Genomic DNA, 14,149 nt, shown 5'->3' with positions numbered 1-14,149 from the left:
TTGGAATCTAAATAATTACATTTACTAAATAAACACGGCATGAGAGGCCTAGTTATTGATATACATTGCTGCTCTGCTGCCTTCTAATGTGGCAATTAGAACTAGAGGCTTCATGATGTCCTTTAAGGAGTTACGGTTCTTCCCTGTCTTCTGCAGTCAGTGCGTGCCATCATGATAAAGAACCCATGTTTATCAAGGAATTATCTGTAAACTTGGAGATTTCTTGCTTTTTTCTGTTGTTGTTTTTTTTTTTTTTTTCCTAGCAACCCCTGTTTGTTAAGCCGTTGTGAAGGACGTGTTATGGATGTCGCACTGTTGGACTGCAGGGTTAGTTTAATAAAATCTAGGTCAGATCAGTTGCATTTGCTTAAGTTGATACAAGACTTTGATACCTCGTTGCTGAAGAAGTGCAGAAGCTGTTCAGCATAAAATCACAGATTCATTAAGGCTGGGAAAGACCTCCAAGATCATCTGGTCCAACCACCTCCCAACCACTAACGCCCACTACACCATGTCCTTACACACGTTTACTGGAATTGTGTGTAGAGCTGAGGGGAAGAACCAGTGGCTCAGATGGTTGTAGCAGTGGGAACACTACACGGTGGGGCACGTACACAACCTGCAGAAGTGCACACAGAGGCACGTGTGGTTTTTAACCGCTTCCAGTGCTACTGCTCTATCAAATGAGTGAGAAGACTCCAGGTTTACCTCACTGAAGTCCCACTAGGCATTTGAATGCAGGCATGTAAGCAATATTATCTTTAAAATACCACAAAAATCTGTTTTAATCTTCTAGGTGTTTCTGTTCTGACCTCTTGCACTTTTGTTTCCACTGGTGTTCAGAAGTGCCTTTGCCTTTTTAATGCTGAAGGGGTAGGTGCCTACTTTGTGCTGAAACCTGAACTTTCAGCTCCCTCTCTCTCTATATGTGTGGTGTGTCTGAAACTCAGAATGGCACTCTGTTGAACCTAGTTGTGAAGCTGTGACCAGGCTTGTGTTTCTTGACACCTCAGTTCCTAAAAAAAATCTGACTGGTGCCATGGAGAAGGGTGCAGACACCCCACAAAGTGCTACCAAGAGCTGTCTGGAATTGTAAGCATCATGAATAAAGTGATGTTGAGCGTGAACTCATCTCCTGGCCTCAAGTTACCATTAGTTTTTTACCACTTTGGAGTTTACTGTTCTGATCTGCAGACCTAAGGAGTTAATTCTGTAGTGCTCTGTGCCTTGAAGGTGAATTTTGCATGGTCAAGGCAAACTATGGAAGATAATTACTTAGTAGACAACATTTACAAACATCTTTGTACTGTAAGGCTGTCACCGAGCTTGAATATTTTGATTTCTTGGTGAAAGGTTTCAATCCTCTTCATGAATAGATTGAAGGAAAATGTGGCTGCGAGTAGGAGGAGCTCATATGAACTTAAAATCTTTTAGGAAACTTGTCTGCAACTTTTTCTACTGTAGGATAGGTTTATTCTCAGACAGTGTATGTACCTGGATTATCCTCTTGCCTCTCAGTATAGGTGATGCAGAGCTTTTGCATTCTGAAGTGAACCACTCGAACGATTCGTGCAGGAAAGGGCATGTGGTAGGTCCTTGCCTTGATGCAGTTAGGCGCTCTCAGAGCTCGTTTGGGTGTGGTCTGGTATGAATTTCTCAGCCGGTATCTGATGATCTGCTTTGTGGACTCTGTTTTGCAAGAGTGATGTTGTAGCAATCGTGCACCCCTGGTGCTGCACAGCTGTGTGCTGCTCAACCACAGGGGTGCACTGGCAAGGAAGCTGGAGCTCAGAGGCCACTGAGCAGCTCAGGACCAGAATGTCAGTGACAGTATCAGCCCCCAAATCTGTGCACTTTGATTAACCAAAGACAGGATGATACTTCTCATTATTTTCGTTCTGTAGGGCAGAAACCAAGTTTTCTCTCTGTCTACCTCAAAGAAGACTGGCTAACAATGTTCCTTCAACGCTGTGCTCGATGAAATGAATGTCGTGCTCCTTGTCCGTGAGGGAGGTTGCTGTGGTACTGGGCCGTCTGTCTGCTGCTCTGATAAATATTACAATTTGTGTAAATTTGTTTCCACACCAGATTGCTTTGTTTTACCCCAGTAGTTTCTTTTTTTGCAATTATTTTTTGCTTTTGCTGACGTATAAGCCAACCACTTCATGTGTTTACAAATGTTGCTTTGAAGACTTTTTTTTTTTTTTTAAGTTGGAAAATGAAAGCATCTTAACTTCCACCTACCTGATTTTAGAACATGTTTTTTTAAGAGGCAAAAACATGTGAAGAGGCGAATGCTGAGATTCTAACTCTAAGAAGTAATTTGGGAAGGAGGAGAAGGTTCTGATGTATTTGAAGCTGTAATTGCAGTGTTTCCTCATTGTCATGGTCGATTGCTGCATCCACCCTTCTTTTTATAAAAGATGAGTCGCTTCAACTTGCACATCGTTCTTGCCAACAATTACATCTGAAAGAGGTGAGAGTGGTAATTCATCTGAAACGCACAGGTCATCCATAAGGCAGACTGGTCTAATGGCTTTATTGCTGCCCTGTTGGAAAGTAAGCCATTGGTCTTTCTACAATAATTTTATCTCAAGTATTTTAGAATGAGATCCAGAACAGAAGCGCTGAAATCAATATTGAGACACTCTCACAAACCACAGCTGTTAGAATTTAATTTCATACTTGCTTTGAACTGCCTCAGAAATGGAAAAATACGCTTTTCTGCTGTTAGGCAATAATATGACAAATAAATTGTTCTCTTCCATAACTTTTACCAGAAATGGCTAATTTATCTGTAAATTATGGAGCTCATAGATCCTCTTCACATTATTGGGACATAAAGACCTTCTGTGCTTTCTCTTGGAATCTAAGAACAGGCAGTTCAGACAAAAAGAAAGCTTGATGATTTAGCTGATGCTTACAAGCATTTGATTCTTGCGTATCATTAATAAATTATGTAGCCTTTATTGAATTCTCTGAGATGGGAAATTCAACTGTATTAGAGCATGTGGTCTCTTGTAGAATGAAGTTCACAAAGGTCTCACAAGAACCAACTTGCCAAATATGTGCAGCAAAATACAGCAGGCTGCCCTGAGCTGGACTTGAAGTATGATGTACAAATCCCCATTTTTAGTGCTATTTTTGTTTTCTTTTGCTGTGCTTCAGAAGATATATGTCACAGCTTGGTTTTACTTTTTCCATGCAGCATTGTGGTGTAAATTTGGGTCAGTTTCTCATTTGTGGTCTATGCTCTTTGTGCTGGGTCATGCACCAGAGTCATTTCAGAAACTGTTCAGAACAAATTTAACTTCAGTGGACCTTGCCACTTAGTGTAAGTTTCAGTGACAGGGTTAAAAATAAGGTTGATGCTTCCGTCCAATGTTTTTCTTGATGTAACAATCTAGACTCAGTCCTTTTCTACTTAATGCACGTGTACAGGCTATGAACGTTCAGTATTCCTTGATTTTGGTGGTGTTCAGTTCTATAAGAAATACATCTCCTGGCTGTGTGCGTGTGTGTGTTTTTCTCAAGTATATATTCAACTCCTTTTCTTAAACATCAGAAGTATTTTATTAATCTGTTGGAAGTTTGCTTTAATGATGCTGATAATGTTAAAGCTTCATGCGTAGTTCTGCTACTGAATAAAGTTAGGTGTATCTGCTCTGAAGTATTTTGGAAGGTGAACAACCTACAAAGCAACGTGAGGAAATCTTGCTGTAGAAGGTTTTAGGGAGTGTATATCAGTTCAAAGAGCCTCTGCAAGCCAGCTCTCTATGGTTTTGTATTTCGCATTTGTTTACTTTTCTACTGATACTGGAGTTGAGAGTTTTGTTTCAGCGGCACAGTGAGACATCAATGTTCCCATTAGCAAAGATCATTTAAATTTGATTAGAGCTAAGGTACACTGAGCTGGAGCTGCTCTGGCAGCAGCGATGGAACCCTTCAAGGAGATGCAAGTTTGAGTGAAGTGTTCGTTTAGATCTGTTTTATTAGTATGAAGGTGTTAGTTCCTTTCTCCCTAACAATTTTGTTCTGAAAGACCTAAGAGCACTGTTTGCTGCTTGGTTTCTATTCGGGTTACATAGGGTAACTCCCTTCCTCCCTCTCCCATTGTGGTTAACAGTATGCAGTGCTTTGATACAGTTAGAAAGTCTCCGTGCACTTTTGCTGCTGTTCTGTCATGTGGAAACGCATCTGGCCATATCACTTAGTAAAATCTTCTTCTAAAATATTCTGCAGCACAGAAATTTCTCTTCCGTTGAAACGTTTTGCAATGAAAAAGAAACGTGTTCCTGTGTGTCCATCCGTCTCTGCTTTTTTTGATAAGTGTGCAGGTCTTCTGCAAATGCAGTTGGCTTCGTCAGGTCAAAGTGATGTGCTAAAATTCCATTTTTAACATAGAAAATGGAGCACTAGTGTATTTTTGCAATCCAATCTAAAAAATATTATAGCTTCTTTTAATCACTTTAATAAAAGAACTAAAATCTGAAGCATTGAAAAGATCTGGACTCTGCAACAGTTAAGTTCTGTCTGCTGTTATGTATCTTAACATAGCCTTCAATAAATAGCGTGTATTTGGTTAGTGCCCACTCATTTATCCCTAAGGGTCGACTGCTATTATCTTTACACCCTTTGAAAACAAATAAACAACTTGATTATTCAAAAATGCATTTAAAAACTTGATGTGTTTTTATTACTTGACTTTAATGCCTTCCATTCTTCACTGGTTGAGATGTAACACCCAATTTTTTTTGGTTTCTGACTTGGCTGATGTTTCAGTTTTGCAATTTTCGGAATTCCTAGATATTTGCCTTTTCTTTGCAGAGAGATTCTGTATGCACATCTGGAGCCAGTGTTTGTGTTGCAAAAATCTTTCTGCATTTTTAGTGTTTCGTATAAAATTTTCTCTACATAAAGTTTGTTACTGATTTGGATATCCTTGTCGATGGATTTCTTTTTAGACGTGAAAAGCAGCCTGACAGATCTGTGCAGAAGGGACTTAATTTTATGCTGCTTAGAATCAGAGTTTAGTTTGATGTGGTGTTGTGTTTTACATTGCTTTTTTGTTTTTCTTCTAGGCAAACGAAGTGGGCGTAGCAAAAAATGGAGAGAAATGCTGAAGTTGCCGCCTGTTAGTCAATGTGAAAGCATTAGATGTTCAATCGGTAGGTATCCTCCAGAGTCTGTCTGATCTGATCCTTGAGAAGGAAGAGAGTAAGTTTGGTGGTGTTAAATGAAAGACTTCTGTCTTGCTCTGAATGCAGAACATTCAGACCTTTAACGTGATGGAGAATTTATGGGGAAGTAAATTTACAATAAGATAGAAACTGCATCATAGCTCCTTATTTATTAAAGGAAACTGCTTCTGAAAGATGATTTTACAAAGCTATGAACTAGAAAAGGGAATCGTATTGTAATTTGAATGGTATGAAAATAAATTTCCTAATCTTTTTCTTAGTCTTGTAATAATTTTTCAGTCTTTTCTGTTGTTAGTCTATATTCCTTCTTTGCAAACAGTCATGTTTGCATTGGTATTGCTGTTTTACAGTATTGTTGATTTCCAACCTCATCCTAAATGAATCTTAACTAAGTCATTCAATGTGTGATTGGTTTTTATAAATATGATAGTCTGTCAGAGACAAATGTGGCAGGAAGAGTGTTTCACTATTTTTCAGGCTGATTTTGATGATGTCTTTGTTAAACATGTTAATGTAAAATCTTGATGCTTTACTGTTTTTTTGTCCCATTCTCAAATGGGAATAAGGTTCTTGCTGTGGCAAAGATTAAAATAGAGATGTTTCCTTCTCGTCTGTTTCTCAGAAAGAGATTATAACCAGCTTTGCGACAAACAGCCAATAGGAAGACTTCTCTTCAGGCAGTTTTGTGACTCCAGACCAGACTTGAAAAGATGCATTGAATTTCTGGATGCAGTGGTAAGCAGTGAGAAATTGGACATGGATATCCATAGGCAATAGCTCATACTCTTTTTTTTTTTTTTTTTTTTTTTTGTGTGTGTATTAGTTTTGGCTGAGATAGAGTTGATGTATTTTCAGAGTAGCTTATATGGTGCCGCGTTTTGGATTTGTGACCAAAGCAGTGTTGATAACACCACTGTGTTAGCTATCGCTGAATAGTGCGTACACAGCATCAAGGCCTTCTTGTTTCTCACTCTGCACCACCAGTGAGCAGGTGGGGGGCACAAGAAGCTGGGAGGGGACACAGCTCAGATGGCTGATGCCAGCTGACAAAAGCTGTATTCCATACAACATCTGAATCTGACTTTCTTGGTTTCCTCTTTAGCTAAACCACTCTTTTCTTTTTTGTGTATTAGCAGGTTTGTACTTGCCAGCTATAAAACTGTAACTTTTGATGGATGTCAATAAATTCTGGCACTGCTTCTTAAATGAAGATGTTTACTCTAAAATCTCTGCCATCTTGGCATGCTCAGAAGTATAAAGATGGCATGATGGGAATAAGAGAATTCTAGAGAGACCGTGCTATTTGTCTTCTTGAGCCTAAAAGGATGTGTTTACAAGGAGTATTACGTTACTCAGACTTGAAAATGTTATAAACAGATTTCAAAATGCTGCAACTGGCATGCAGACTAGTCTAGCCCTAGGCTAACTGGCCCTGGGCTAGTCACAGCATGCTATTTAAAAACTACAATGGAGATAGAAATTTAGGGAACTATGGAAGGAGGGAAAACAGATTCTAGAGAGCAAAGGAAAAGGAAGTGTTCTGGTACGTTTGCATTTTGGTATCTAACTCTAAAGAATGAGGGGAAGGAGGAAGTGCCCCCACAGCCATGTTTGGTAAAAATCCTTAAACTAAGCCCACAAGGGGAGGAGAAAAGCGACAGGAAGAGCAGGCAGGCACACAACAGGCCTTAGGAGAAGAGAATAATAGCTCTTATCCCACCCGTTTTTTGTTCTAATTTATGTTTAAATGACCAAAGAAGAGAGAAGCAGGGTAGTGGTGCTGCTTACATGCATGCTAAACTGCAGTCTTAGAAGGTGGGACGCTTCTGAAAGGTGCAGGGTGTAAGCAAGTACATGGGTTTATTGCTGTTTCTCCACCATTTCTCCATTCTCCGCATCAGCGTATAAACTGAGACACTCCATCAGCTAAAAGGAACTTTTGGTATGAAACAGAAAGTAGCATTGCATTCTGTTTGTGGTCACGTGGTACCTGTTTTAATTTTTGGAGTCCAGAACAATATTTTTTCTTTATTGGAATAAATATATCTCATCTGCATTCTTCGTGGTGATGCAGCTCAGAAGACTAAATGGTAGTGACCATTTTTCTGTGGTCAATGAATCTTTGTGTAATTAGGCTTACTCTCCGGGTGTACTTCATCATACTCTTCAGAAGTGCAGGAGCTATTTCTAGCACCAGATTTCAGAGACCAGTTTGACAATGGTATATGTAGAACGAATTGAATGGAAATTCATTTGGAGTTAAAGATCCTGAGGGAATGCAAACAAGCTGTTGAGCCAGACACAGCAGGGAGACCACTGACAATAGCAGATGTAACATCATTGGTTACAATTTCTGTATGTTTTTATTCCCTAAGAGCTTACATAAAGAGTAGTAAAATCTTAAACAGCACAAAAAAAGAAAAAATTATGCGTGTAACTTTAAGACATGGGTGTCTTTACACGTGTTATTTTTCAGGTGAAATTGTCTCTAAGAAGTCACTGTCTTACACTAACTGAATATATTGAATTGTCTTCAGATATGGAACCTATAATGTTTTGTGGGTTGCAACACCTGGATGAGTTTTAAAAAGTCTGTCATAGTTGAGATAATTCATGAAATCATCCCTTTTAGTAGATTACTTTTTTAAACTTCCATTTGAAAAAATCTTGGTTAAGAAGTACACTTGGGAATCATTGAAACAAGAAGACTCTGAAAAGCTAAGATAACTCTAATCAGAGTCTCATGATCCAAAAGCTAGCATGCTCCCTTTATCAAGGAAGTGAGATAAAATATCTGCTATCTCTTCCAAATGGTTTGTGAGCTAGCCTGATACTCCTTTCTGGACTGAAGTTCAGCAAGCTTGTTCAAGTGCTTCTTTCCCACTTATTCTTTTTTACTTTTTCTGTAAGGTGGTAATGTGCAGAGGAAGGCTATGGATGTGGAGTCTTTATATCAGGTTGTGCCAGATCATGTTGGCTTTTTTGTTTGTTTATTTTTAATTAGTTTTTATTTTAAATTGTAGACTTAACCCTTCTGAGAATAAACTTTCTGGCATAGAATGACCATAGAGTGTCTTAAGAGCCTGGCATATTAACTTTAAGAGTTTTCTGATCCTCTTATATGAAGCAATGTGGTTTCAGCGTCAGGATTATGTTAGGAGGCCAAAATCAAGGTGTTACTGTGCTACTTCTGCCTACATGTTTTGAGCAGTAAGACTGCTAAGTTCTAACTCTTGTGAAGGTGTGACCTTAAAGTCTGGAGTCAGCTTGTGGCTTTACAGAAAAGAAGAGTTGTGAAATCGTTGAATAAAACTAACAGAAATTAAAGCGAAGAATTGAAGTTATCCAATCATCCAGTGACTCATTGCACTAGCTGGGGACAAGGTTACTCAAGTATGAAAAAGAATGGGTGGCAACTCAAACTTCCCTCTTAAGCTCAGTGAGTAACAGAGCTTAGCTGACAAGACGGTCTCTTAAACTTCCTTTTAAATACAATATCTATTTAAAACGGTATGCCAACGGCATTGGCAGAGTTTAAAATGTTAAAAAGCGTTAAGTGCACTGCTGTGGTTGATTAAGTTTTCTGACTTGGTACAGTTGTTTGTTAGATGAAGAAGAGTTGTGTGCCATTAGACTGATCGTTGTGGAATTAAAGTAGCAAAACCAATGGCTTGGAATTGTTTATGGATGTGAGCACTGTGTTGAAGTGGTTGATACCATAATGTTTCAGCAGAAGATGTTGATGACGTTACAGTGAGTCACTGTGGCTTAGCTGATTGATTGCAGGACTCGAGATGAAGGTTTCTGTAATTTCCAGTATTGTATGTTTGTTTGGCTCTTGAGCTGTCATTTTTATTTAATGGCTTGCTTTATGAAGGTATACAACTTCTTCTCTACTGATTAGATCGATTACTTGGAACTTCCTCTGAGGTTTTTAATGACTGTTGTCCTAATGTGCCAGTGTTATTATGGGTCATGCAGTCCTCTGTTCTGGAGGTCTGCCCTATATTCTTTGTTCCTGGGTGCATGCATTTACATTTTGAGATATGAAATAAACTTTGGTTGAGTTGGCCCAGCTTACCAAGCTAACACAGGTTGCTGTTGCAGGTTGTTCTTTTCCAATTAATCTTTCCTCAGCTCCTGTGTTATCTTTAAATGTCATAACTTCTGATGTCTGCTTCTAGATTATTCCTTAAAATTATTAATAGTAACCAGTCCTTGGAGCTTTTCAGTACCAGTGTGTTTGATGTTTTCTTTCCAAACATAGTTACCTCTGGAACTCTATGAAACTGCCAGTTTTTTATCTGAAAAACATACCAGATGTCACAGCGTTCTTTTTCTACATCTCAGTCCATATTTTACCAAGTCAAAAATGTCACAAGATGTTCTATCTACTCAGTTTTATTACCTCAAGGAATGAAGAAGGGTCAGTTTTAGATCTCATTTCTGCCAGTTAACATGCCTTCTAGAAAGTAGTAATATTATTCTTCCATTCTTCCAATCTTACCTAAAACTGTAATACAAAAGGGGGGGGGGGGAGGAGAGGGATGATTTATCATGTAAAAGACTGGAGTGTTAAATATCTCTAACATAAATTAATTTTCAAATCTATTCCCGTAGGCAGAATATGAGGTATCTTCAGATGAAAAGCGTATAGACTGTGGCCTGAAAGTCTTAGAGACCTACTTCACTAATGGGGTAAATATATTGTACTGCAAAATATTGTCAAATGTGTTGTACATTTCAGATACACTAGACACATAAGTTGTCACAATATTTTTAGTAAACTGACCTTCAAACTTTGTTAGTCCAATTTTTGGCTTTCTGAAATGTATACTGCCTTCTAAAATTGTAAAGTTTACCTGCTTACGCAGATATTTTGCTGTTAACAATATTGTCATTGTGACTTACTCTCCTATGTTTTCAAATTAAAATACTGGTTTTAGGTAAAGATATATTTGTTTAGCCTCCAAGGAAGACTTATTAACAAAGAAACTCAGTCTGTTCTTTGATGTATGAGAGAAGCTTTTCAGTGAATATGTAATTACGTATCTGCTTTGTATGAACAGACTTTCTTACGTCAGTCACCCTGAAAAAGGCTTTACCCCATATGAATGTCTTTTTGCCTTAAAACCAGACAGACTCCAAGTTTGGAACATCTTCTCAGATAGTTTCTTTGGAACTACCATAAGTTGCATGCCCTTTTGGCGAAAAACAGCTTTGTTTGGGCTGGTTTGAAATAATTTCCCAAACTGTGTGGGTGTTTCTTTCTCCTCCTTTCCATCCTGCCAAAGCAAGTAGATAACTTGCTCTTGTAGTAGTAGACCTATTGAAAGAAAAAGCTTGTATTATTGCCAAATCTGGTTCCCAGGATATTGAAATAGAAATGCATTGAATGTTATTGCAGTTCTTTAATGGGGAACAAATAGAAATTTTATCTGAATCTGACTTGTATAGTTTTCTCAGTGGTCAAATTATTCTTTTCCTTTTCCCATAGTAGCCAGTTTTAATTTGAATTTAGAATTTTCACTTTATTAATTTAAAAATTGTTTTCATTGTTGTCTTTTGCTTGTTTGTTTCAAATAATGTAAAGTCTGCAGCACACTTGCCAGAAATACCTCAGGAAACAGTAGATGAATGTAAAGCAAGACTGGAAAAGAACCCTTCTAAAGACCTTTTTGTGGACTGTACTAGGTACGTTAAAAATGCATAATGCTGTGTTTATGTATCTCAAGAGAAATTTATGCATTTGTGAGACAAATGAAGGGTGAAGTTATTACACCAAGAAGGATTTGGTGTCTGACCTGAGTGTAGGTAAGATGCTTGGAAAAGATTAATTGAAAAGACTAGGTTTTTCCTTCAGAAACATTGCTTAACTTCTGCACAACTTTTTCTTAAATGCTGTTTTTGCTGAAAATTGCATCATCTTCAAGTGGTGTAGCTACTACCAAGTATTCTTTACATTAGAATGGTATTTCCTTATTATATTTTTAACTTTTGAGTGAGCTCTCTTCTATGATCAAGGTACTTACAAAATCTAAAATTAAGTTAAGGATTGGGACTTGAAAGGCTTGTGAGTGCTGTTGCACAATTTGTGGTTCTTGAAAATGGGTTGAGTTATATTCAACTTAGGTGGCCGGTTAGAAGATTGATCATGGTAATTAACACAAACTAATTTTGTTCTGAACTCACGCAGTGATATTTCACACAGCTGCAGCAGGGAAGGCTTTTCTTGGAGGGACCGTACCTGTTTACAAGTGTTGCATGTCTTTCTAAAGACTTCATGCGTCTAATACTACTGGTTTTTCAAGGCGTGCTTGGTCATGTCGGAAGGCTTACATTATGTTTTGTCACTGCTTGGGTCATCTCCCTGGCAACAAAAATCAGCATAGTTTATAACCACCCGAGATTAGAAGATTGAAAGGGATGTGTGAGAACACCTAATAAAACATGTCTCAAATGGAAGATCTGTCTTGTAGTCATGCCCTGTCCTTCGTCCAATAAATACCTGAATACGGTTTGAGTGACTTCCTAATTTAGTTTCATCTCGTTGTGTTTAGTTTAAGGAGAATGATAAAGATGCAGGGAGCTCAGGCTTGGATGTGTTATTAAGTATTCCAATTTCAAATCCTAGAATAAAACTTCACCTACCAGCTTCCAAAGAATGTATGAAAGCTTTTAGATCTGTTCTTGTGAATACCTTTTAGAGGTCATATTTGTGGGGCCACAGTTACATTGCATAACTGCTGATAGGCCAATGTTTAGGGGGGCTTGAAGACAGTGAGAATACAGTGGTCAAACTTTCTAGTTGCTGTAAGTAACAGTGGTTTGGCATTCACTAGTATTTCGGCAGGAACAGTTTTCTGTGACAGCCACTCTGTGAAATATCTAGGTTAAAACCATTGTAAAGACAATGACCGGGTTTTTCTGCTTACAATTCCATTATGTTGATTTTAATAGATTGATCTGCTACTTCATCCGTTTTTCAGTATAATTCTGACTGAGTTTATTTTCCTGTTTCTAGAATTGTCCATGAATACCTAAGCAGGAGACCTTTTGAAGCTTACCAAGAAAGTGTGTTTTTTTCCCGTTTTTTACAGTGGAAATGGCTGGAAAAGTAAGTTTTGTTTTGTTTTATAATGTTTGTGTGATAATTTTGCTTTGCTTTGTGACCAGTTCTGCTTGTTAGGCTATAAATGCTGTAGAGTCCTAATAAATACCATTGCTTATTTCAGAAATTATGATCTGAAAGACAAAGGTGTAAATGATCATGTTCATGGGACAGCGAGAGAGCCACTACTCTGAGTATCTGTTCAGGAGTCTTTATATAGTGAATTTGTATTACGTAAATGCAAATTTATTATCATATTTCTATATGTTTGGCTGTCAAGTGTGCAGTGGGATAACAGTCTTTCATGGGAATTCTGTCAGTCTTTAGTTTTAAATGTAGTCTAATTAGTAGTTAATAAGTATGTTATAAAACTAGATTAATCTGCTGTGTGACTGTGTAACTAATCGTTTTTTTCAAGGTGGTAGAGACGGCAAGATATTTCTTTATCAGCAAATAGTTTAGTCTTTTAAATCAATACTAAATGAATGTCCACACTTTTTCATGAGGTTGAAATTGGTAAATTCAGTCTTATTCAGCGCTTTAGGGAATTGTGATCACCTATTCAAACATTAAGGTGTTTGAACGTGAATTTTATGGTAAATTCCAATTACCCTGTGTCTCCGACTGAATTAGTAGCAAAAGCCAGGAAGAGAACTAGGGAAGCTACTCAAACAATTAAACCAAATGAACATCCATTTGCTGTATTGAGAACAAAGCTGCATTAACAGTGGATGCTCCTTAAAAAAATCCTCTCACCACCATGAAATAGCCCTGCCCTGATGCATGTTTAGCAGTATTTTAGCATAGAATGGCTGACATATTTACTGCTTCCAGTTACCTCTTCCTCTTCAACTACATCAAAACCTAAACAATTTTTTAAATTGCTCTTGAATCACTATTGCATACCACAACTTTTTTTTTTTTTTTGAAAAAGTGAAACAGCAAAGCAAAGAATAGTTTACCTTTTTTAAGTGCTGCACTGTAAGCATGATCTTGTTGAAAAGCAGCCTACATGTCAGCGTACTGCAACTAAGGAAGAAAACTGGAGGTAATAACTTGACTACTAATGAGATCAGATAAGGCTCTAACCCTGAATGACACAGCTTTTTTTCAAGCTATTTTGAATATCTGGTGACCACATGAAGGGACCCTTGGTTCCAATCAGTGCACGCCTCTCGCTTTAAATTCAGCTTATTATAATGTTGTCTTCACGATATCAAAACAACTGTTATTCAGCCAGATGCCATTGAACGGGAAGGACAAAATGAGGACAGACCTCGGGGTGGGGAGGGATTACAAACTCTTATAATTCTTGTTACAGTAATTATTTCTTTCTGTTAATCAGGCAGCCAGTAACCAAGCACACATTTAGGCATTACCGAGTACTAGGAAAAGGTGGATTTGGAGAGGTGAGTACAGACGTATCTTATTGTAAGGTACTGTGTTTACCTTAAACATTAATACAGAGGAAAAGCAGGTTTGCTTATTTATTTATTTTTTCTCTTGGCTCTAACAGTCTACATTTTGGCATCAACTGGCAAACTGTCATCAGCCCAAACTGCTTTCTTTTAATGTGCTAGTCTTATTATTGTAGATCATGTACAAAATTGGAGAAAACTTCCCCCGACTATGACAATAGTTGTTTCTGTTTAGAATTTTTACTTGGCATTGAGGGCATAGTTTTGTTTCTACTTAATAATTACATAGTGTATTCATAAAGTTTATGTGAAAATCTCTATTTCATTCCCTTTATAATTCATTGTTTGTTTTTTTTTTTTAATCTTTCAACTGTATCCCTATATTGAAGGGAATGGAGGGTTACAAAATTACAGAAGAC

At 37.7% G+C, this 14,149-nt stretch overlaps 1 protein-coding gene across 2 annotated transcripts in view; it reads left to right on the top strand.

Annotated features, from left to right (window-relative positions):
• GRK4 (G protein-coupled receptor kinase 4) overlaps positions 1 to 14,149 on the top strand; it is a 37,119-nt gene that overhangs the window by 5,342 nt on the left and 17,628 nt on the right. For both annotated transcript variants that reach the window (XR_005265370.2, XM_038178212.2), the window contains exons 2-7: positions 5,082 to 5,168; positions 5,824 to 5,936; positions 9,822 to 9,899; positions 10,795 to 10,895; positions 12,226 to 12,318; positions 13,658 to 13,721. Coding sequence is in view for 1 of the 2 variants with exons in the window: in XM_038178212.2 (XP_038034140.1) it covers positions 5,082 to 5,168; positions 5,824 to 5,936; positions 9,822 to 9,899; positions 10,795 to 10,895; positions 12,226 to 12,318; positions 13,658 to 13,721 (536 nt within the window). In the remaining variant the exon portion in view is untranslated. The remainder of the gene's footprint in view (positions 1 to 5,081; positions 5,169 to 5,823; positions 5,937 to 9,821; positions 9,900 to 10,794; positions 10,896 to 12,225; positions 12,319 to 13,657; positions 13,722 to 14,149) is intronic.

This window comes from Anas platyrhynchos, chromosome 4 (assembly GCF_047663525.1).
Source record: "Anas platyrhynchos isolate ZD024472 breed Pekin duck chromosome 4, IASCAAS_PekinDuck_T2T, whole genome shotgun sequence".
Lineage (NCBI taxonomy): Eukaryota > Metazoa > Chordata > Aves > Anseriformes > Anatidae > Anas > Anas platyrhynchos.
This window is presented reverse-complemented; position numbering and strand designations above follow the sequence as displayed.